At 40.7% G+C, this 21,406-nt stretch overlaps 1 protein-coding gene across 3 annotated transcripts; it reads right to left on the bottom strand.

The window, feature by feature from the left end:
- Window positions 1-805: 805 nt before the first annotated feature.
- On the bottom strand, window positions 806-20,610 carry LOC133123884 (phospholipase D1-like). Of its 3 annotated transcripts, none has more exons than XM_061234579.1 (24): window positions 20,559-20,610; window positions 16,830-16,984; window positions 15,791-15,918; window positions 15,349-15,491; window positions 14,923-15,016; window positions 14,178-14,243; window positions 13,297-13,355; window positions 12,694-12,939; window positions 12,240-12,383; window positions 11,311-11,394; window positions 10,952-11,030; window positions 10,684-10,806; window positions 10,111-10,296; window positions 9,596-9,767; window positions 8,689-8,807; window positions 6,796-6,909; window positions 6,243-6,347; window positions 5,986-6,074; window positions 5,500-5,613; window positions 5,033-5,082; window positions 4,718-4,852; window positions 3,457-3,610; window positions 2,629-2,743; window positions 806-2,338 (listed from the first exon to the last, which is right to left on the bottom strand). In XM_061234579.1, exons 2-24 carry the CDS (start codon window positions 16,951-16,953, stop codon window positions 2,114-2,116), a joined length of 2,868 nt encoding a protein of 955 aa, XP_061090563.1. In that variant the 5' UTR covers window positions 16,954-16,984; window positions 20,559-20,610; the 3' UTR covers window positions 806-2,113. The 3 variants fall into 3 exon arrangements, with proteins under 3 accessions (XP_061090563.1, XP_061090562.1, XP_061090564.1); XM_061234578.1 differs by lacking the exon at window positions 20,559-20,610 and adding an exon at window positions 20,368-20,548; XM_061234580.1 differs by lacking the exons at window positions 15,791-15,918; window positions 16,830-16,984; window positions 20,559-20,610 and having other exon boundaries at window positions 14,923-15,080; window positions 15,349-15,462.
- Between the last annotated feature and the right edge of the window lie 796 nt (window positions 20,611-21,406).

Here is a 21,406-nt window from a genome sequence, read left to right as displayed (position 1 = left end):
AATGTAATGTAATGACTGCCTTTGCAATTTATGCAGTCCTGCTCAATCACCTGTGCTGATCAGATGGCAGATTGTGCACCTTCCCAAACTGAGGGAGGATGCTGGAACAATGGCAAGGTCCTACTTACAACTGCTCACTCTAAATAAAGAATAAAGAGAGGGGAATAGAGAGTTAGGGAAAGAATGTTGAAAAACATGCTAAATGGCAAACTGATTTGCCTAATGGAGTAACACCCAAACAAGAAATAGTATTAATTTAATTCTACATGGACCTGTCTTAGGATGATGGAAGGCTACTTACTGTAACATGGCTGCCAAAAAGAGTGCAATGTAATGAATATAAACACATTGGTGTATCAATTATCAATGCAAAGTGATTCTAAAACATTAAATACAATTATAATTCTCTCCAGGAACACAGTAAAATGTGCTAATAATTTTCACACACACTATTCCCTCTCCCCCTTTTAAACACAGCAATGAATATTCTTGACCAATAAGAACAGTGCTACAAAAATAACAATTTAGTCGGTTGCTCTAGCTAGGAATAGAGGCAAAAGACAGCGATTACAGTCCCACTGCAGTTTTCACAGGTTGACCCTCCCTTTACACCCTCCTGTCTTTTGCCCTCTTTCCCCCTTTCCTTCCTGATCCCATAATAGCCTCACCATTTCCTTCAACACATTATCCTTCCTTCCTTCCTTTGCTGCACATGCTTACCTCTTATCCTTTGTCCCCATCTCTGACTCTCTCGCTGTTGTACTATTGCCCATCCAAACATCAATCATTCTTTACTCCAATGGTATACACTTGGTAGTTAGCTTTTATTTCTGTCACCATAACAACGTGTACAAATGGCCAGCAGAGACTCTAGTGGATACAGCACTGATGAATAAATACAGAGAGAGGGGGAGAGAGAGAGATAGATAGAGACTTATATCCTCTAATTTTGTCACAAAGTTTGAGAAATTTCAGAAACGTATAATTTCAAAAAGTATAGCCTCATCTAATTTCATCCATACAACATGATACAATCTATTTCTCTCTTTATCCTGATCTAGAGGTTTTAGGTTCAGGTTTCTTTCTCTGTTCTGTAGGCTTGCATGTTTCTTTCCACTTTTTCCATTCTATCACCGTTTCTTAGTGCACATTATAACACATTACACATTATAAATTAAGAGATGAGTCTAGTGTCAGATTTATTGACCACATTCAGTATACTGCACTGAGATGGAAAATCCTGCCTGAAAGGAGTGCATTAACTTTGGAGTAGTGGTGCAGCAAAGAAGCAGGCAGGATGCCTATTGCTGTCTCAACGTCAATAATTATTCTCAATTTACAATAGTCATGGCAAGCTGTAGCCTGAAATGAGTTGAAGGGTTTAACTGAGAACTGAGAAATTACATTACATAAAATTCTGTCTTTGATGTGCATTACTGATGAAAGATTTTCCTTAAGCATACTTCCAAATAAATTTGTATGAGGGATGCTTCTATTATAATAATCAATAAAGGGTTGCAGGTGTCCTAGCTTTATCTTTAGTGCAGTGGGGTCCAAGCATGTGCCATGGAGGGCTGAGAGAGGTTTTCATGCCAGACAATCACTACGCCTGCTGATTTCACCTTCAACCAGAGATGAGGGAACTACGTAATTAGTGTAATCAGCAGGTGAAGTGATAGGTTGAAATGAAAACCTGCGTACTCTTGGCCCTCCATGGAACATGATTGGCCATTGCTGCTCTACTGTATAACAATGCAGCAATAACAATAATATTGTGTAATATTATCATAACTTATTATCCTTATAGTTAGTTAATTGCTTTACATTTTAAATTAACATACATGCCCAAAATGGGATTTCCATATAAAAACATTTGGTAATCAAATTATTTTGCGGGGATGAGTCGATTAATCAACACAAAATACTTTTTAAAGCTATTTCTTTGTACAAGTTTGAAATATTGTATTGCTATAGTTGACTGTAGAAATGTGCTGACTTTATACACATTTGGCAGTGGCATTAAATTTAAAGTGAAGCAGTCCTCTGTAGCATCATAGACAGTTATCACTCCCAGCATGCTTTGCATTGGCGCTGCATAATAATTTGTTGCCCTTTAGGTCCAGACTTCCATGGGAATCATTCTCTCCTTGCTGCTGAGTGGAGGGATGAGGTCCACTTCAGCGAGGAAGTGGAGGGGGAAGTGGACCAGGATGCCTTTGATGGCTTCCAGTTCCTTTCTAGCACGTTCAGGATGCGTTTCACACAGACGCGCCACCGAAGTCAGTTCCTTTAGTGCACGCAGGCTATGGATGCTGTCGGTGGGGAGACACTGGAAGATCTGGGCAAGAGGGGGAAAATTAAAAGCATGTCTATCTTTGTTTGATGTCTTGTGTGTTAACTGGGGTCATTTACAAAATCTGCTGAAATTGCTTTGTCTTTACATTTGTCATGCCAGAGTAAGTGAAGCAAAAGCAGGAATTGGGGAAGAGTATGGAAGAGAGAAGAGGAGAGTAGTGGGTAGAGGTAGGAAGAAAGAGGTGGAAGACTAAAAGGTAGGGATGGTGAGTTGGGAAAAGAGGATGATGGTGAGATGTGTATTGGTATTGTGTTGGTGCGTGCAAATCTCACCACGTCATAAATTCTGGTATTTGATTCAGCAGTCTTGTTCCACACCTCGAAAAACTCATCACCGATTGGGTCCTGGATGTCAATGACAGGTTCTGAATCTGCTCCCAAAAGAACTCTGGGATAAAGAATAGGTTCATAGTGTTAGAAGGAGCCATCATACCTACATGTTTTCATACCTTAGGACTTGCTCAAATGGGTGTCATTATTGCATATTGCTTATAATGTGTATGTATGACATGATGATATATTTACACAAACATATGATTTATGTATTATATTCTTCACCTGTTTAGTCTGAGAACCCTGCTGTTAACAAGCAAATATCAATACTACATATTACGGTTTGAATGAAAAAGTAAGTACTTAAGAAACCATTACACAATATGCATAAATGCTCAGTTTTGTAATTGTTACTTACACATACCGTTCAATCCATCGCCATCGTTTTGCGGTTTTATTACGTCAAAGTTCTTTGTAATGAAGTTCTTTGTAATGATATACATATGAACGATTACAATAATTTGAGATGTCGACAACTTAACCACAAGGGGGCAGAGTGGATGGGGTTAAACCAGGGGTGCCAATAATTGTGGAACCTTTTTTTAAATGTAAGACTTAGTTTAATTACATTGAATCATTAATAAAACACACTGCTTTATACAATAAAAGAAAACATTTCTAAACACATATAAAACATTTTTTTTAGTTTACAGCATTTTTATTGTGCACATTTATCAGGGAAGCCCACCGTAGCTGCATTAAACCTTTCTTAACAGTATTTGTATGTGTTTTGTCTGTGTGTGTCAGTGTAGCTGGACAGGCCCTGACCTGAAGCACTCCTTACGCAGAGCAAGAGTCACGGGTCCTGCCTGGTACAACTCGCCCCCCATTCGGGATGGCACCCTCTCCAGGTCCTCCACCAGCACTGCCAGCTCACTGTCCCGACTGCCCAGCATGCTGCGGTCGTTGATATTGGCCGAGCCTGGCAGGGGTGGGAGATGGGAGGATTTGAATAGGTCAGAAAGTGAGAGGGATGCAGAGGGAGGTAGAGGTGTGCAGTTTTATGGACCACAACAGGATGAGAAATTAGAAAAGCAGGATTAGGAGCAGGATAGAAATCTTTTTATCACTACCGATCCCTTTATTGAGGAATATTACCTCACTTACTTCATCACAGAAATTCTGAATATAACTGGATTCGAGTGTAAAATTAAAAATGGAATAAATAGTATATTATGGATAAAAACATCTGCCTTGCAAGAAGGTATGGAATTGTGCCTTTGTCACGCAAGATCAGGTGCAGTTTACTCAGAAATTATCATCTTCATAAAGTTAAAGGCCCACTTATTTTTTAGCTTTTCATGTCATCCTGGAGCTTACAAATTGTGTTCCATACTGATAAGAACAACAATTGCACTTTTGGTTGAAATATGCGTCTATATATGAGTCTAAATATGAGTCTAACTGATTTTTTCCATGGTGTTTTGTAAAACAATTTCCCATGAGCCATGACATATTTTTTGCATAATTACCGGATGATGTTGCTAAATGTTAACACAGAGAGCTGACCACAGGAGGGGGAGGGGGAATTGGGCTCTGGGGGCACGGTTAGGGACTTTTCACAAAACCTAAATCATTGCTCAAAATTTTGTTGATAACTGTGGATAAATGTGGAACTATGTAGCACTATGAGGACAGTTCCAATGTGGAAGCACTATGAGGACAGTTCCAATATGGAAGCACTATGAGGACAGTTCCAATGTGGAAGCACTATGAGGACAGTTCCAATGTGGAAGCACTATGAGGACAGTTCAAGACACATACAGCAGGGGGTGCAGTTTAAATAAACAAAGCATGTTTTCAATTGATTATGTATATAAGGTATAATTTACCTATAAGTAATATTTACCTGCAGATTTCAAATTGACAATAGATCCTGTCAGAGTAATGAATGCGTATTATGAAGCAACAGATAAGCAAAACAATAATGATAATATCTGGTGATTGATTTTTTTTTTTACCTAGTGACCAGTGTCATTCCTTTATTGACCTCTCACCAATGACTGTGAGCAGGAATAAGATGACTCACCAATGATGTAGCAACGGTCATCGGCGATGAGCATCTTGCTGTGGACATAGATGAGCTCAGTGACCAGGGACTGGCCCAGTTGGGAATGAGTGCGGAGGCCACACAGGGAGATGTACTGGCTCCACTGGTCCTGCACTGGGAGAAGGAGAGCAAGAGGGCTGTGCTGCCATCACTTTGTGACAAAAGGATATAATCAAAGAAGAGACTGACAGGAAAAACACACACTCACACACACAGTTACAGACAGATACATAAACAAGTACAGTGTAACAGTCAGTCCACCAGGCAGCCAAAGCTGGGCAGATGGTCACTCACTGTGCGCCTTCAGTCTGGCCAGAATCGAAAAATCCCCTCGGCATATGGTCCTGAAACAAGAGCAATCAACAACTGAGCAAGGGGGCAGTCCTACCCACTAGCACATGTTGCGCATAACAGCATCAGCCACTGCTAAATCTTCTGTTCAGGGGCCGCCACCCTCATTTTGATTCCATGATAATGGCAATTACTGATGCCTTTTAAACCATAGGTACCAAATACACATTCCTTTTGTTAGAATACACAGAGAAAACATTTTTACTTACAAGAAAGTATAATAATATCCTTCAGGGGAGCCTGCACTGTGTGTGTGTGTGCATGCATGTGTGTACGTGAATGCGTGTGTGTGTGTATGTGTGCATGTGTGTACGTGAATGTGTGTGTGTGTGCGTGCATGTGTGTACGTGAATGCGTGTGTGTGTGTGTGTGTGTGTGTGTGTGCGCATGTGTGTGTATGAAACTCTTACCTATAGATGAAGTGGAGGATGGCCTGCATGGAGTTACCTCCCCCTTCATTGATGTTACCCTCAAACCCAGGCAGCAGGGGTATCACCACATACACCCTGTACTTCTTCTGTTCACTGTGCGTATGACAGCAGTGATGGGGTTCATGAATGATGGGAGAGAGAGAGCTATGAGGCTAAAGAGCAGAGAAATCGTCATTCTAAACTCAATTCCAACTGTAATCCTACTACCATGCTGCTGTGAGAATTAAATGGCAACAGCAGAGTTGGTTAGTGGTAAGTTCTTAGTGGTAAGTTAGTGGTAACTCATTCAAATGTAATGGAAGAGGACATAGCCGGCATCACAAATTCAGGACACTACAAGTAACTCAAATAGATGAAAGTGTTGAGAAAAATAGTTTGAATATAAGGAATGAACAATGAACACTGTAGAGGTTACATAAAATGTGAAAACACAATGTTCAAAGTAATGACACCACAGAGACAGACCTGTGTGCCCGCAGAATCCTGTTCACTATGGCGTCCCCAATACCATTGTGTATATTCTTCCCATCCGCACAGCTGATGAAGAATTGATTCTAAGGAGAGATACAATGACCTTAAAGCATTAATACTGATCGTCCAAAGCATGCAGTCCATTGTACCAGTTTGTGTATTACATGATGATTAACAGCCATAAATGTGAGTGAGACAGTCTATTGTATGACAGTTTGTCAATGATACAGTGACCTGGGTTGTGTCCACACCTCAATGTAGATGTAATGCTCACTATTTTCTATGGTATGGATGTAAGCATTATGGATGGAACTCTCACACGTCCCAGTTGACCAGCGATCCGCAGAACGCAGCACCTGAGAGAGAAGGAGATTTGGGAATGTCTCAGAGCAGTGTGAACACTGGCGGGTCATAACAGGGATGCAGGGTGTGCGAGTTAAAGAATACACAACAAGATTACAGGTAGCTTGCTAAGTTAGTACACTGCTACTATGTTTGGATCAGTGTGCTAGAAATTCAGCAAAACCTACACAAGATACTGTACAGCTGAAATTATGTTTATAACATGCGTATTTCGTTCAGGAATAAAATTACATGACATAAATATGCTTGTTAAAGTTTAGTGATAATAGGTCCCATATCACATACATTTATGCAGTTTTCTTTGAAATTGGATGGTTTCTCTGTTTCTGCATAAGGAGTTGTTAAAAACCTTGGTGTAACTATTCAGAACTCGCTTTCCAGGCCCATATTAATAATATTATCAGAGTTTAGTGTATATCCTTAATGTCTGTATTTCTCTACCTGCACTGAGGCTTGCTTGCTCCCAGGGACCACGAAGGGCAGACAGTCTGCTGTGCTGTGCGACTTCGGAAGCAGGCAGGGGTAGAAGTTGTTGTTATGCTTGTTTGTGAACATCTGCCAGGATAAATTAGATAGCACATGAGTGAGTGAGTGAATGAGTGAGAGGGTGAGTGAGTGAGTGAGTGAGTGAGTGAGAGAGTGAGTGAGTGAGTGAGAGTGAGAGAGTGAGTGAGTGAGTGAGAGAGTGAGAGTGTGAGAGACAGTAAGATAGTGAGACAGGTAGAAGAGCGATGAGAGATGAGAAGAGGATAATTGTACATCATTTTGGTTTTTGGTTGCCATAAAATGTAATCCAGTTTGTGGGGATTTACCTCAGGATGAGAGAGGCCCGACGGGAAATGACACTACATAACAGTCAGCCTCGGAAAATTTTGTCTTCAGACTTTTTTTTGTAACAATCTAAGTGGCTTCTAAAAGTGAGAAGAAACCAACATGTGCACAAGAAGCACACGTGGTCCAACCTACTCATCAGTCAGATCACTGCCAACCTAAAGTAGGTTGAGACCAATGATCTGTTTAAAGGAATTCAAAACCAATTCAAAATTTTCCTTTAGCCCTAGCAAGATCATTACAGGTGTTATACATTTCAGCAGCAAAGAAACATAATCAAATGCAATACATTTTTTTCAAAATCATTATAATATATAAAAGGATAAGATTAAAATCCATATTTTGTATACTTTCTATCAATCTGCCTGATATTCGTCTTGTAAACCTTATCTTAAATAAAACAATGATGGAAATATTATTTGACTTGAACCTATAAAGATTCAAGTTTGCTACACTTGCCATGATCCATCCTTGGCAAGCAGCCATTGGAGTTGTAAAAACTGAGACCTGCCAACACGACTCCTTTGATGCAGACCTTGCACAACCCTAATAATGAGGTTTTAGGATGTGACCTGAAGCTTCTGTTTCAAGGTTTTGTTCAGGCCTCTATACCATGAACTAATGCCGTAGTCAAGGTGACACTGGACTAGACAGGAGGCCAACAGTCTTAGACATTTCCTTCCTGGCTAGGTATCTAGTTCTAGAATTTCTAGTATGTTTACTACATCAGACACATTACTTTAAGATTTTTCACATGGGTTGGTTCAGAAGTAATTTCACTTCATTTAATCAAACGATTTACACAACTGCCATAGCACTGTAAGTAGGACCTGATACATTGCTGATAAATCTATGCTGACAAACCTAATAATATACACTCTGTCTCTGTGAGCGCAGTTGGAGAGTGCAGCATCCGAGCGATCATAATGTTGTGATTGCATAGTAATACAGCCTAAACAGCACAGGTATTGTTTGGAGAAGGCAGACATCAATCTGCAAAATGTTATCCTCTTCCAGATCTGATCTGACAATAAAGTTAATGACTGAGCAAATAAAAGCGCACACGCCTCCATTGCAATCTCTCCTTTTGGGTGACTAACTGTCTATGTCTATATCACTCTCATTGATTGACAAGTCTAACCACATTTCAGTGATGCAAAACAAACACCCTACCTTAGATTTGCCAACGAGGGAGGGAATTTCATTAGTTGAAAGCCCTTTACATTTAGACCTGTAGACCTTTGGCACCAACAACTTTGAACAAATTAATCAAAGTCTTCTGCCTGTCAATATATTATCTAAAATTGTACTGATTCAGTTTATGCTGCCATTAACCACACAAACTCTGAACTTATAAATATTGCTATATTAAAGCATATCTGTAGCAGGGCAAAATTCATGCCTTACTTTACTTCAAGTACCTCAACTGCTTAAACCAGGCATGGCATATTGAGCTTTGGTGTTATTCAGAATTCCCATGTCTGGAAAGCTTTGACCTCTAACCTTGGTGAAATTCCATCTCTGGACGAAGTGGCGGGCAAGGTCTCTGGCTGCCTTCCCATGGTGCACTGTGGCCAGGTCACGCCAAGGCATGCGGGGAACCTTGCTCCGATCAATGTTGTCTGAGAGAAACAAAAATAAACATTTGCAGAACTATTATGATTACAGAACCAAACGCACAAAGTTTCAAGTATAATTTAAATATATTATAAATATATAATAGTGGAAAATGTTTGGCCAAATCAGGAATATATAAATAATGAATAATCCCTTAATCCCTTAATGCTTAATCTAAAATTAAACATGTATGAGAGCAATTTCATAGGGATTGCACTTCATGACAATTTCAAGTTGATACTTTTAAATATTGTCTCCTTTGGAATGGCAAAGGTCCAACTCTCTCCTCCCCTGCTTTCCAGTTCTCACACTGGTGTCAGAAGTGTAGTATTCCTATTGGTGCTGCACAAAAATACCAAGTTGGAAAGTGGCTCAAACAGCTCTCGTCGAGATGGACAGTAATATGAAAACATGTCCAGTTGAAGGGGAAGACAACCGGACATTACATGTCCCTCCCTATGACACAGGGATCAAGGTCTGATTACCACCCGCTCTCTTTTACATCCTTGTACCCACTACAATAGTGTCAGCATTATTACATCAAATTCTGCTTCAATGTGAAATATCCACAAGCAGTTAATAAAACATTTAATCTACTTGTTTCCAAAACAAAAGGTTCCTACATTTTACATTTTTGTCATTTGGCAGACGCTTTTAATCCAAAGCGATTTACAGATGCCTTAAGATGATATTTCATCAAGGTAGTAATAGTTCTGAAATTGATCAAAGATTTGAAAATGCTTGTAAGCATTTGTGTATGTGTGTGAGTGTATGTGTGCACAAGCGTGCGTACCCTCAAATGGATGATCTAGCTGGTCCCAGTCCTTATTGATGAAGTTGCTGTAGTCTTTGCCGAGCCACAGTTGAGTGTTGTCTGTCAGGTCCCCTGGATCAGTTGATGTCTGTTCTGTTGCCAGGGGCTGAGAGGCCGGTCCATCAGAGCCCTGGTCAACTACGTCACCAGTCTAGAGAGGGCACAGGAATATGAATCTTATGTGTTTATGTGTGTGTGCCTGTGTGCATGGGTGTGTTTCTGTGTGTGTGTGTGTGTGCCTGTGTGTTGGTGTGTTTTGTGTGTGTGTGCGTGTGTGTGTGTGTGTGTGTTTGTTTGTGTGCGTGCATCCGTGTATGTGGTGATACAATTATGCCAAAACCAAGCTGGTGAACTTACTCAAGTTACATCCTTACAAAACCTTTTCCACAGCTATAACTTTGTCCAACAGTTTAAATTCTTGGCAAATCTGCTTTTGGCTAGACCAGGAAGAAATGCCTGGTTTTCCAAGTGTTTAAGGGAGTGCCTGCTATTACCTCGGGTCTGGCTGAGGGTGTCAGTGCAGCACACAGGTCTGTCAGCCTGTAGTGACTGTCGTCCCACCTCCCATAGGCCAGGTCAATCCCACCCATGAAGGCCACTGACTGGTCAATGGCCACCATCTTCTCATGGTGCGCCCAAAGGAAGACAATGGAGGAGACGTGGTCTGGATGTCGCATGACCTGAGAAGAGAAGAGACGGAACAGGGGAAAAGAGTTAAGGGACAGAAGAGAAACAAACTAATAAATGTACTTTACATATCCCATTTAATTTTCCCCCCAGTTTGGAATTCCAATGGCAATAGACCACAGTCGGCACTGGCATGGTCCTGATTCACTGTACTGGGATTCAGTGCTTCAACTGGATGCATCAGTAGGAGAGCCCATAGGACAAACATGAGCAGTCAATAAGGTCTGTGTGGTGATTCATTGAATGACTTTGCAGAACAATGCATCCACGTCATAAATTAATCAACAGATAGGATAACAAATGAAAAATAACACTTGCTGCACTCAGCAGGCAGACAGAGAGTCCACTTGTTGAGTGGTGATGCATTGCGGGCGTCGGACCTTGATGTTGGGGTGCCTGTCCATGAGGGTCCTTTTGCTGTAGTCACTGTCGATGGCCAGTGTCAGCTTGTACTTGCCCAGGACTTCCTTGTACAGCAGCACACAGACCTTCACACCCTGCTCCTGCAGGGGGCAGCAGAGAGACAGGGGTGAGGGAGGAGATGGAAAGGGGGGTGGGGAGAGAAATATGTTTACAAATCAAAAGAAAGCTGCCAAGGAGAGTGAGAGAGGCTGAAAAAATCAGAGAAAAAAGGACAATGGCTCCTACTGCTTTGCGTTTGAGGATTTCATCCAGGCGCCAGTAGTTGTCTGTGGCTGGCCTCTTCAGGAACATCTCTGGGCTGAGCCTAAAAGAAGAAGGACCAGGCTGTGACACAGAAACGCACTGAGCTGACCTGGCAACATCAGTGCAGTTCTCAAAAGCAAAAGCAAAAGCAAAACCTCTTCTGAATCAGACTTCCAGAAATACTGGACTTGCCTAAGACACAAGAAATTTTTCTCAACATTGTAGAAATAATATTACAATTATCTTTATGATGAAAAATGTATGTAACACACATGGCACAATATGAACATGGTAGGTATATGTGATATAAATACAATAGTAATATAGTATAGTGGACTAACCACCAGTCTGTGATGAAGATTTCCTCCTTGGCCTGCTCCAGAGCATCAGCTAAGTCTGAAAAGTAGCCACTGCCATTCACATACCTGTCTCAAAACACATCAACCTTTATTGTACTAGGAAGTCACATTCTGAGATTACAATATATTCTACAAGTGAGATCTAGATTTACAGTCGTAAAATGAGTAGATAGGCATGCAACTGTCCTACCCAGAAAAGAGCAGCCCTAGGCCTAAGCCTGCTGCCCGATAATGCATATGTAAAGTTATCTACATATATTTTAATGCCATATTTACTTAGTGTAATGTAAATTCGGTTCAACACTTGCTCAACTTCAAAAACATATGTGAAGAAATCCAGCCCTTTACTTGATTTGGATGCTCTGGGAAAATTTGATACCTTAAAATGTGCTGAGACAACCAAGATGAGGTGTAGCTTCAAATGTAAACTAATACAGCAAAGACAAATACTGGTGGGACCCTTGCTAAAATATTTTTTTAACTCTGAGCTGCTAAATCTGATTTACAGTGAGGTGCAAAGGTATTTGTACAATTTCTGTTCTTTTGGCTCTGTCCAACACATTGGATTTGACATCAAAGAATAAATGTGTGGTTAAAGTGCACTGTCACTGTCCCCTTGTAGGAGTCACATGTCTTTTAATACATAGTCCCCCCATTTGAGGGGACCAAAGGTAATTGGACAGACTCAGGCGGAAGCTGTCGCACAATAAGCAGCACAAATGTAAATTCTTATGTATTAACATAACAAATTATTGCATTTTTTGGGTTTAAACAAAAAACAGTCCAAACAGTACATTCCCATGACAGAAATAGCCAGCAGCACGATTCAGAAACTTCATCCCTCATGACTACCCATATACCTCTCCCCTCATTAAAACTGCACCCCATACACCCCCATCCGACCATCTCACCACTTGGTTAGTGTGTCTTCCCGGGGTGGGGCAAACCCCTGGAATCTGTGCTCCTTTAGAAAGTCACATGGTTCTGCCAGCCTGTGGATCTCATGTTTCCACCACTGGGCCTGTCTGTAACTGCTGCACTTGATGACGAGGTTTCTGCAGGTATATAAACATACACATATAAGCACACTTCTATGTACTCACACTCATACAAATACATGTGAACCCACACACAAACACACAGGCACATGTGGACAAGATCACACAAATACACACATATGTATAAACAGAAATGCTTACACACATACATGCAAAGAGTACACACTAACTCTAACACACACTCACGCAAAACCTTGTAACACATCCACAAGCATAAACACAGACAACCATGTGTGTCAGCTTCACTGTCTCTGTCTGCAGTGGCCTATTATTGTGTCACTGCATTAGGGCCCATTTGTCACCTCACCTTGTAAAGTTCTGGATGCACACGCCGTACTTGGTGTCCGTGAAGCGCCGGCCCACTTGGACCTTGAGCTCAGGGTCAAAGAGCAGCACAAATGAGATCTCTCCCGCCTCCCTCTTCATGTAAAGCAGGAAGGAGTCCTTGGCCACCAGCCAGCGCCGTGACCACCGATAGCAGAACTGGTCATGTCCGATGCAGTTGAGGCCCTGGATCCGATGACCACCCGACCTCTTCAGGATGAAGCCCTCCCTGACACAAACACTTTGTTTGACTCCTACTGTACAGACACATGCCGATACATGCAAGCATACCTTCACACACACCCATTAATACATTCTCTCTGCATTGTGCACCTGTACTTTGCATACACAAACACCACACCCATTGCCCAATGTAAACAAGCACAATAGCCACATCTCTCTTGTTCTTCTGAATGAACACACACACAGAGACACACACTCACACACACACACGGTTCTTATATGTTAGCCTATCAGCTCCTGGCAACAGAACTGAAACCACACACACAAAGGGTCAAGGATATTACCTTCCATCACAGACCAGTTTGAATGCTCAAAGACAAATAGGTTTTACAGGTGCACTTACAAGCCCTTGGGTCCCAGGTCTTTGACAAAGGAAAGCAGACTGACATCCAGAAACTCCAGCTGAAATCACAACACAGACACTGTGAAGATCAGGGAGGGAGTGGCAGATTAGAGTACTAGGGCTTATAACAGCTGGGATGATTCCCAACTGTCATTTACGTTTTACACTTGAGCTTGTACACTTGAGCAAAGTACAAAACCTGAATTGTTTCAGCTATATAGTCGGTATGTAAAAATGGAATCTGTGTAATCTACTCTAAACAAGATCATCTGATAAATGCTGAAATGTAAATACGCATGGCCGGAATGAAAGAACGAATGCTACATGAGCTACATGAGCCCCCCCCTCTAGGGAGGGACTAAAATGTTTGGCAAAATTTGAATTCTTTAAAAATGCATAAAAATGCGGCTTGTTCTTTTACCTCCTTCCAATCCAGGAGTTAACTGCCTGACAACAGGGAAGTCTGACATTGTTTCATAAACAATTGTTTTATAATACTTCCTTCCCTTTGTCAGTGAAGGACAAAACCATTCATCCTTTTCAAAAGTGATTTGGGACATACTGCAAGTGACTGTGATTCCCATAATGCTTGTTTCCAGAAAGTGTGAGAGAAAAGTTAATACATAAATATAACTAAGGAGGGAAGTGATGAAGCAAACCTTCAACATATGTAAACCACAATGGCAGGTCAAAGCATTTAAAAAATGTGAACAAACAGGTTCTAGCAAAAGAGTTTCAGTCAGGATGAGAACATGTCATCACTCTCTCTTGACCAACCTGCCAGACATTGGGGCACTGATAAACGCAACTGGGCATTTGAAATGAAGAGTACTGAAAAGGTGTCAGTAATGTACTATAGCAAGTATGGTGAGGATATTCACCATGCCGTGGTAGTTCCTGCAGAAGTCATTTTCCAGCAGGCTGCCCAGGTATTCCTCCAGGTATTTCTGCAGCAGAACAAAGGGATCAGTACCTTAACCTCACACAAATACATACACAAGACTCTCTCAGAACTCCATAGAGGCATAAATAATTATTTCCAGTGTCTGGTAGACTGATATGGTATCTTTAAAAAATTGTAGATAATTGCATGCTGTGAAAAACAAAAAACATTCAGTGAGCAGCAGTTCTGCGGGCAAAAACGACTTGTTAATGAGAGAGGTCAGTGGAGAAGGCCCAGACTGGTCAAAACTGACTTAGGGGTGGCTACAGCAGCAGAAGACCAATAACTAAAATAAAAAGTCTAATAAATACCTAATAAAGTGCGCAGTGAGTGTAGTTTTGAACATAACACATAGATTATGATCTGTGTTGTTTATCTTCATATGCAATCGTTTCCCTCATATTTTTGTCCCAAAAAAAGTCTAATAAACACCTAATAGAGTGCTCACTGAGTGTATGTGTCCATACAATGCAGCCATACATGTGTCATGTAGACATGTTGTGTAGCTAAAGCCATGTGTGTATATATCAGCACATATACATGTTTGTATGTAGATATGTGGCTATACGTGCATGTGTGCCTGTGCATAAGTATGCGCGTGGGGGTGTGTGTATGTGTCTGTGCATTTGCATTCATGTGAGTGCGTGAATGTGTGTGTGTGTGTGTGTGTTTGCATGCCACACCGGCTTGCTGGAAGCTCTTCTGGCTCTGTTAGCACCATGCAGAGTGGGCATCTCCTCTGTCATGGCTTCCAGCTGCTGCCTCTGAGCTGCATATCTGACAGGACACGAGACAAAGGGAAGAGCAGGGGAGGGAGAGTGTTTCACTGTGTAAGAGGGGACTGTACAGGAGAACATAACAGATGGTAGGTATTGTGAGACGGAGGGAGACAGACAAAAGGGAAGAGTGTCGATCAGACAGGAGGAGGGGGGGAGAAGATATTTCAGTTTTGACAACTGAAGTGAAAGCGGGAAAAATTCCAGCAGCCACAGTTACAATAGCAGCACACTTAGACGGCCGCTTTTGCGGCGGAAAAGTGCCGCAAAGCAGAAGTAGTTGCAATGAGAGTGACAGTAATACTGGACAATAGCACCGCAGCAGTGTCTGACCTCCCCAGGGGCAGAAAGTGCAGCAGGATCTTGTGCTTGTACAAGTCGCGGTGCAGCTCCTGGAAATGCTTGTACTTTCTCTTCACTGTCCAGGTGAACTGACCGTGTGTGAGCCAGACTGTGTATAGAGTACACACACGCACCTAGGGGAGGGAGGGAGAGGAGAGAGAGGAAGCAAGAAAAAGAGTAAAATTACGAGAGGGCCAGAGCAGAAGGGAAACTGTGGTTACACCCTGGAATTTCAACAGAACTCTTTGTAAATCTGTTACACATGATGCCACCTCCGGATTAACCAATGCCTGGTTCAAACTCCTGTAACCCCTGCACTTGGCCCACTTCTTCTCTACCCCAGCAACTGTGCTGGGGCACTGTACAGCAGACCTCAGTACTCCATGGACTATGATTGCAGACCCTACTCAGCCCGCAGTACCCGGTTCTTCACCTTGGAGCGTGTGGTGTATCTCTCCGTGCTGTGCACTCGGCAGGTCACGGGGGTCCCGTGAAGCAGCAACGGCACCTCTCCCTCCCTCACGGCACGCAGGTGATGGGTCACCAGGAAGGGGTGCTCTTCTGGGAAGCCAGAGATTTTGTCACATTTTAAAAAGCACACATATCCAGTATTCACTCAGTGAGCACTTTATTAGGTAGACCTGTACACCAACTTGTCAATGCACATATTTAATCAGTCAACCATGGGGCAGCAACTAAATCCGTACAAGCATGCAGACATGGTAAAGAGGTTAAGCTGCTTTACAGACCAAATGTCAGAATGGGGAAGACAAGTAATATGTAAAAGACATGTAAAAGTCCAATAAACACCTAATAAATTGCTCATTGAGTGTATATGCCCCATATAGCTCCATAATATTTTGGACAGTTTTTCTTGATTTAGCTCTGAACTCCACAATTTCAGATTTTCAATCAAACAATTCGCAGCACTTTTTATTCAATTATGTAATTCATAGAAAAATGAATTTATACATAGTCTGTAAAAACCCCTGTAACTCCTACATGGTTCACCCAATATGGATGAACATACTCGCAAGTTGACAGTCGGCACTTTAAGCTCATAGTTTCATTTCGAATCGAATGTGTACAGAACATACACACACAGAATTAAACTTCCAAAGATTGAAAGCAATGGAATGTGTGACACAGGGACAACGACTCACATCAGTTCTGTCACTGTTAACTGCTAACACAGGACAAGCAGATGACATGAGAAAATACCAGTTGCTGATTACTACCTCTGCCACTAATAATCTCACTGATTAGAGTGATCAGTGAACAAGAAAGGAATACTGTTGAGCCTAACAAGATCACAATCACTGTGACAGGTTAGATAATGCTCTTGTCTGGACACTGTCCCCCTTTCAGCGCAGTCATGATAATCAGCATGTAATTGCAAAAGTTTTTTATTGGTACTGTATTCGGCCAGAATCGTTTTGGCAAAAAGCATTTGATATTTTGAGAAGCCTCACCATTGTTCAGTTTGAGGCAGTCCAGCTCATCCTGGGTCAGAGAGCTTTCATCATGTGAGTAGAGCCTCCTCATCAACCGTGGAACAAGGGTCACCTCCACCTTCTCCTCCTCTGGACATGCCATCAGACAGCAGGCTTTGGCTTCTCTCACCCCGCTGCAACAAACACACGCATGCACACACACACACAAATGTAATGAAATTGTAATAGAACATTAAGAATACCAATATTCTCTGAAATTCATGAATTATGCCAATTGGAATTCCTGGACAAAGCTATAAATTAAATGTTTTAAATCAGCAGATAGGCTGCATTCATGTTTTCATAGCACAGGAAAGGTAAAATAACAATCTGAGATATTGATTTCCAGCAATCTGATTTGGTTTTTGTTAGTGTCTAGGAAGTAAGTGACAATTGAGTAAAATACTGTGAATGTAAAATGTATCTAATCTAGAGACAAATGTTCAACTACCTTAAGAAACAAGACAAGAAAACACAAAGACAGCCGGGATAAAAAGGCTACAGCATATCCCAGATTCCAAGATATCAACCCCCAATATCCATTTGATGATGTTACCCAGCAGATGCTAACTGATATTAAGCTAACAAAAGTAAAGAAAGGCATTTCATGGGGTCAGAATATTCTCTCCTCTCCAGGCCGATGCATACTTATGAATTATCAGAAGAGGATCATCAAATTGACCAAGTGAGGTGTGAAAGGGTGGGGGTGTGGAAGAAGGATTGCACAAGGACTTATCTGAAAGCTGATAAATGTACTTACTGAAGTTGCCTTTTTACGTTGGACGCAGGGCTAAACACTATGATATTAAAATCAGAAGATTCTTGGTTTTAGCCTCTTTCTAACCAAACATGAATATGAATGAATGAGGTAATGCATCTTCATTGCTACTGCTACTGCTACAAAAATTGAAGTTTCCTTCTGCTTCTAACAACAGAGGTGATAGCTGTAGACACTTAATTGCTATCAGTCAGTAGTAATCATCACCTTAAGGCAAAATATTTTTCATTTTACAAATTCAAATCACATCGCATTCTCTGCTTGAAAGTGGAACTGCTTCTAAAAATGTAAAAATCATTTTAACAACCCTGATCTATATATACTGTACATTAAGACTTTGTGTACGCATGTCAATAAGCAAAAGTGCAATTATGAATTTGTGAGGGGAAGTTGTGAGGGGGGAATTCATGGAAAATACATTGACCTTGTTACTTCTTAGAAGTATGTGAGTTTGTGGATTGACAAAAACATTCTACAGTCCAATGTTGTCATGCTTTTTAAAGTACATCACACTTTCTCTGGATTGGGAAAGTTGGCTTTTATTCATAATTCACCATGTACTTGGAACATGCTACAAAAAGAATAAAAGTTGGATAGCCCTGCTATTTCGGCTGAATTTAAGGACTTGATTCAAAAAGCTGTAACTGAGGAGTGTGCCATTATCTTAAAGTTGTATGCCCCCCTTTTCAGTTTTGTATTGCTTGAACTTAATTGTCTTGTGTTGTCTGCTGGTGCTGGGCCAGGACACCCTTGAAAATGAGATATTCATCTTGATGAGACCCTCCTGGAAAAGTGAAGAAAACACAAATGCCCACCAGGAAGGGAGAGTAATGCAGAGGGAATTCAAGATTTTGACATAACAGAAAATAGCTATGTAAATGGATGAGGTGCGCTCACTTTGAACCAAGTGAGTGCAAAATATTGGAGAAAAAAATCCTTCAAAGTGCAATAAGGTTAACATATTCACAAAGGACATACATGTGTGTCTATTTTTGTTGTGTACACATACTCCAAGCAGTCATCAGCAGAAAATATATACTTCATAGGTCTAAATAGGCCCTTTACTGGAGAACATTCTGGGCCACAAAATGGCATTTAGGACAGTAATTATTACTCAGTGTTCTTCATTCTTCAACACATACACAGCACACTGAGGCGTTCCTATAAGTCCCTTCTTAAGTATGCCTCTATGACTCTAGGTGCTTGCCTATGCTTGCCTAAACCTGGTTCTTTGGTAGTTTTTACACATATGATAGAGGGTTCAATAAATAACTAAAAAGGGAGACCAGCCAAAGAAACTTTTTTTTCTCAGTGTACAGCTGCTTAATTCTGACAGAAGAGCATGCTCATTCTTGGACAGACCGGTGCTTCACATACAAGCATTCCAAGCATAATAAGCAAGCATTTAAGGCTGTATGAAAATGAACTCCAAAAGGTTGAAATAAAGGCAGAGGAACGTAACCTATATATGCTTGATTTTCAATACTATTCCATCTATTATAAGTATAAAGACATACACAACAAATTATGGAATCCACCTAGAAAAAAGGTGTGTAAACTTGTATGCACGTGAGAAGGGGAGGGAGGGGAGCTCATTGGTATTTCCGGCATTGCCATGGCTACTTGCCTCTAGGTGAAACATTATATCGAAGGTGAGAGAGAAAAGGAGAGAGAGGGTCAGGTTTTGTATTAACCATTTATGTGGGCTTACTAGATTTCCAACCAATCAATATGCTTACTTCTCAGTGTTTGCGTGTCCCAGCTGTTCCAACATGTGGCTAAAACTATATTACAACATACAAGCTACAGTTTATTACATGAGCACATATCCTTGATTCAATACTATCATTATTGTTGTTAGCATGCATTGTTTCGAACATCTGAAAACCGTTTAACGTCATTTATGAAGGAGCGCAGAAACAAACTGGTTCTACTTTCCAAAACAAACTGGATACGAACAAACAACTGTAGCCAAACCTATTTAAATGCGTATTTAACGATCAGATGATTTAGGGAATTGTCGTTAAAAACGAACCCTTATTTGTTCCTATTATTAATATACGTTATCTATACTCATTTTAATATGTTAAGTCATAAAACTGAATCGGAACATTTGGATTTAATTTTCTACCTTCCTGAAAAGGTTGGCCACCGAGGCTATATTGACTACAATTAGTAGTCTGTACCCTAGGCCTACAGTAGTATAGCCTACCGCAACGCATCAGTAATGAAATTAACCTTATTAGCCTACTTCATAATTTGTTAACTCCTGGCTGAAACCTCTGACAACTCTTACCGTGTTGATCTTGCTAAACGGGAGGCTACGAAGCATTAAACATAAAATTCGGACAGAAACGAGAACGCGCTGGTCACTTTCGACTGTGACGGCAAGTTTCGGGTTCGTTGGCTACTTTTTCCACAACGAAATAGCAACATAGAATGTCAGCCACATTCCAGTAGTTCTGCCGTCTGCATCTCACCATGAGTAGGTAACGATAATAGCTCACTCCACCTATCCTTGAAGTGAGTTTTCATTCCGCCAGAGAGAATAGATTTTCACGTCAAAGGGGATTTAAAAAAGTTTAGATTTATGGATTTATGGATAGTCAATTCTATTCCAATCAATCTGGTGCAGGCAAGTCCACAAGTTAGCATACAATAACTAAATAAATAGTCTATTATAAAATAGTACTAGAGAAGAGAGAAAATAGTTGACTGTAATTAAATGCAGTTACTTACTTTACCGAACGTGGTAGCCTGAGTCGCTAGTATGAAACCAAACTCCAAAAAAGTAAATTAAACGGATTAGTTCATACAAATTTATATTTTATTTACAGTTTCTTTCTTGACCTCTTCCTATCAACCCTCATTCACCATAGCTACATGTTTCGAAAGAATTAAATCGCTTACTGGAGGCAATTTTACCGTACCTCTCTGAAAAGTCACTCCCAAAATAAGGTCCCGACTCATACGTCAGTTTGCTGAGTGGTACTGCGTAGGCTACGGCGTGTAATCTACTCCTTGATCTCCCCGTACGATTGTTTGAAAGAGGCTATAGCATAGTTTTAGCCATATAGGTTACCTACAGTAGGCTCTGTATTATGACAATAGCAGTCAGAGGAAACAGCAGTTATTATTATCTCATTTTTGTTTAGCAGTCACAGTTTTGTAGGTAAAATGGTTTAACTTCTGTGGCAGTAATAAGCGGGTTCTCTAGTCAATCAAATACGATGCTTCAAATTCATGCTAGCTTCAAACTCATATGCCAAAAAAGTTGTTTGCCGTTAAAGACTAAAAAACACAATTTATTTTAAAAACACAACTTAAAAGGCTGAAGGTATAAAGAAATATGTGTATGCTATATTTGTCAAATGGATTTCAAATGATGTTAGAATTAGGCAATTATTTATGTCATGTTTAAGAATAAAAGTATTTACTTTTCATTTGTTTTATTGGACATAATGTACTTTTTGTACAAACGTTTTTGTTTAAATGTAACAGTGTGGCTTGGATTCAAGCTAATTTTCTGTTCCTGTACAACTCACCCCATTAGTGGGGGTATATTGTAACAGTGGAACTTTGTATTTTGACATTAACTCATGCATTCTGTAATATTGTTGCTGGTGTCTAAATGACTAGTATTTGTAGTAGAAAAATATCTAGCATAAGCACTCATTTAGTTATACCTGTTGGAGCAGAAGTCGTCTCCCCTATTTTCGGTCTGAAGTTAGTGTATGCCTTCAGACAGCGCCTCGTGATAATGAGTAGGCTAGCCTTT

The sequence above is a fragment of the Conger conger genome, chromosome 3, assembly GCF_963514075.1.
Source record: "Conger conger chromosome 3, fConCon1.1, whole genome shotgun sequence".
Classification (NCBI taxonomy): domain Eukaryota; kingdom Metazoa; phylum Chordata; class Actinopteri; order Anguilliformes; family Congridae; genus Conger; species Conger conger.
Note: the sequence above shows the minus strand (reverse complement) of the source record. Positions and strands in the feature narration are given on the sequence as shown.

Excerpts from the sequence above, each read along its gene's own strand:
- LOC133123884 (XM_061234579.1), bottom strand. The coding sequence starts at position 16,953 with ATGGCATGTCCAGAGGAGGAGAAGGTGGAGGTGACCCTTGTTCCACGG. Across the intron at positions 15,492-15,790 it reads GATACACCACACGCTCCAAG|GTGCGTGTGTGTACTCTATA; the intron begins GTGAAGAACCGG and ends TCCCTCCCCTAG. Across the intron at positions 5,614-5,985 it reads AGGATTCTGCGGGCACACAG|TGAACAGAAGAAGTACAGGG; the intron begins GTCTGTCTCTGT and ends TCATACGCACAG.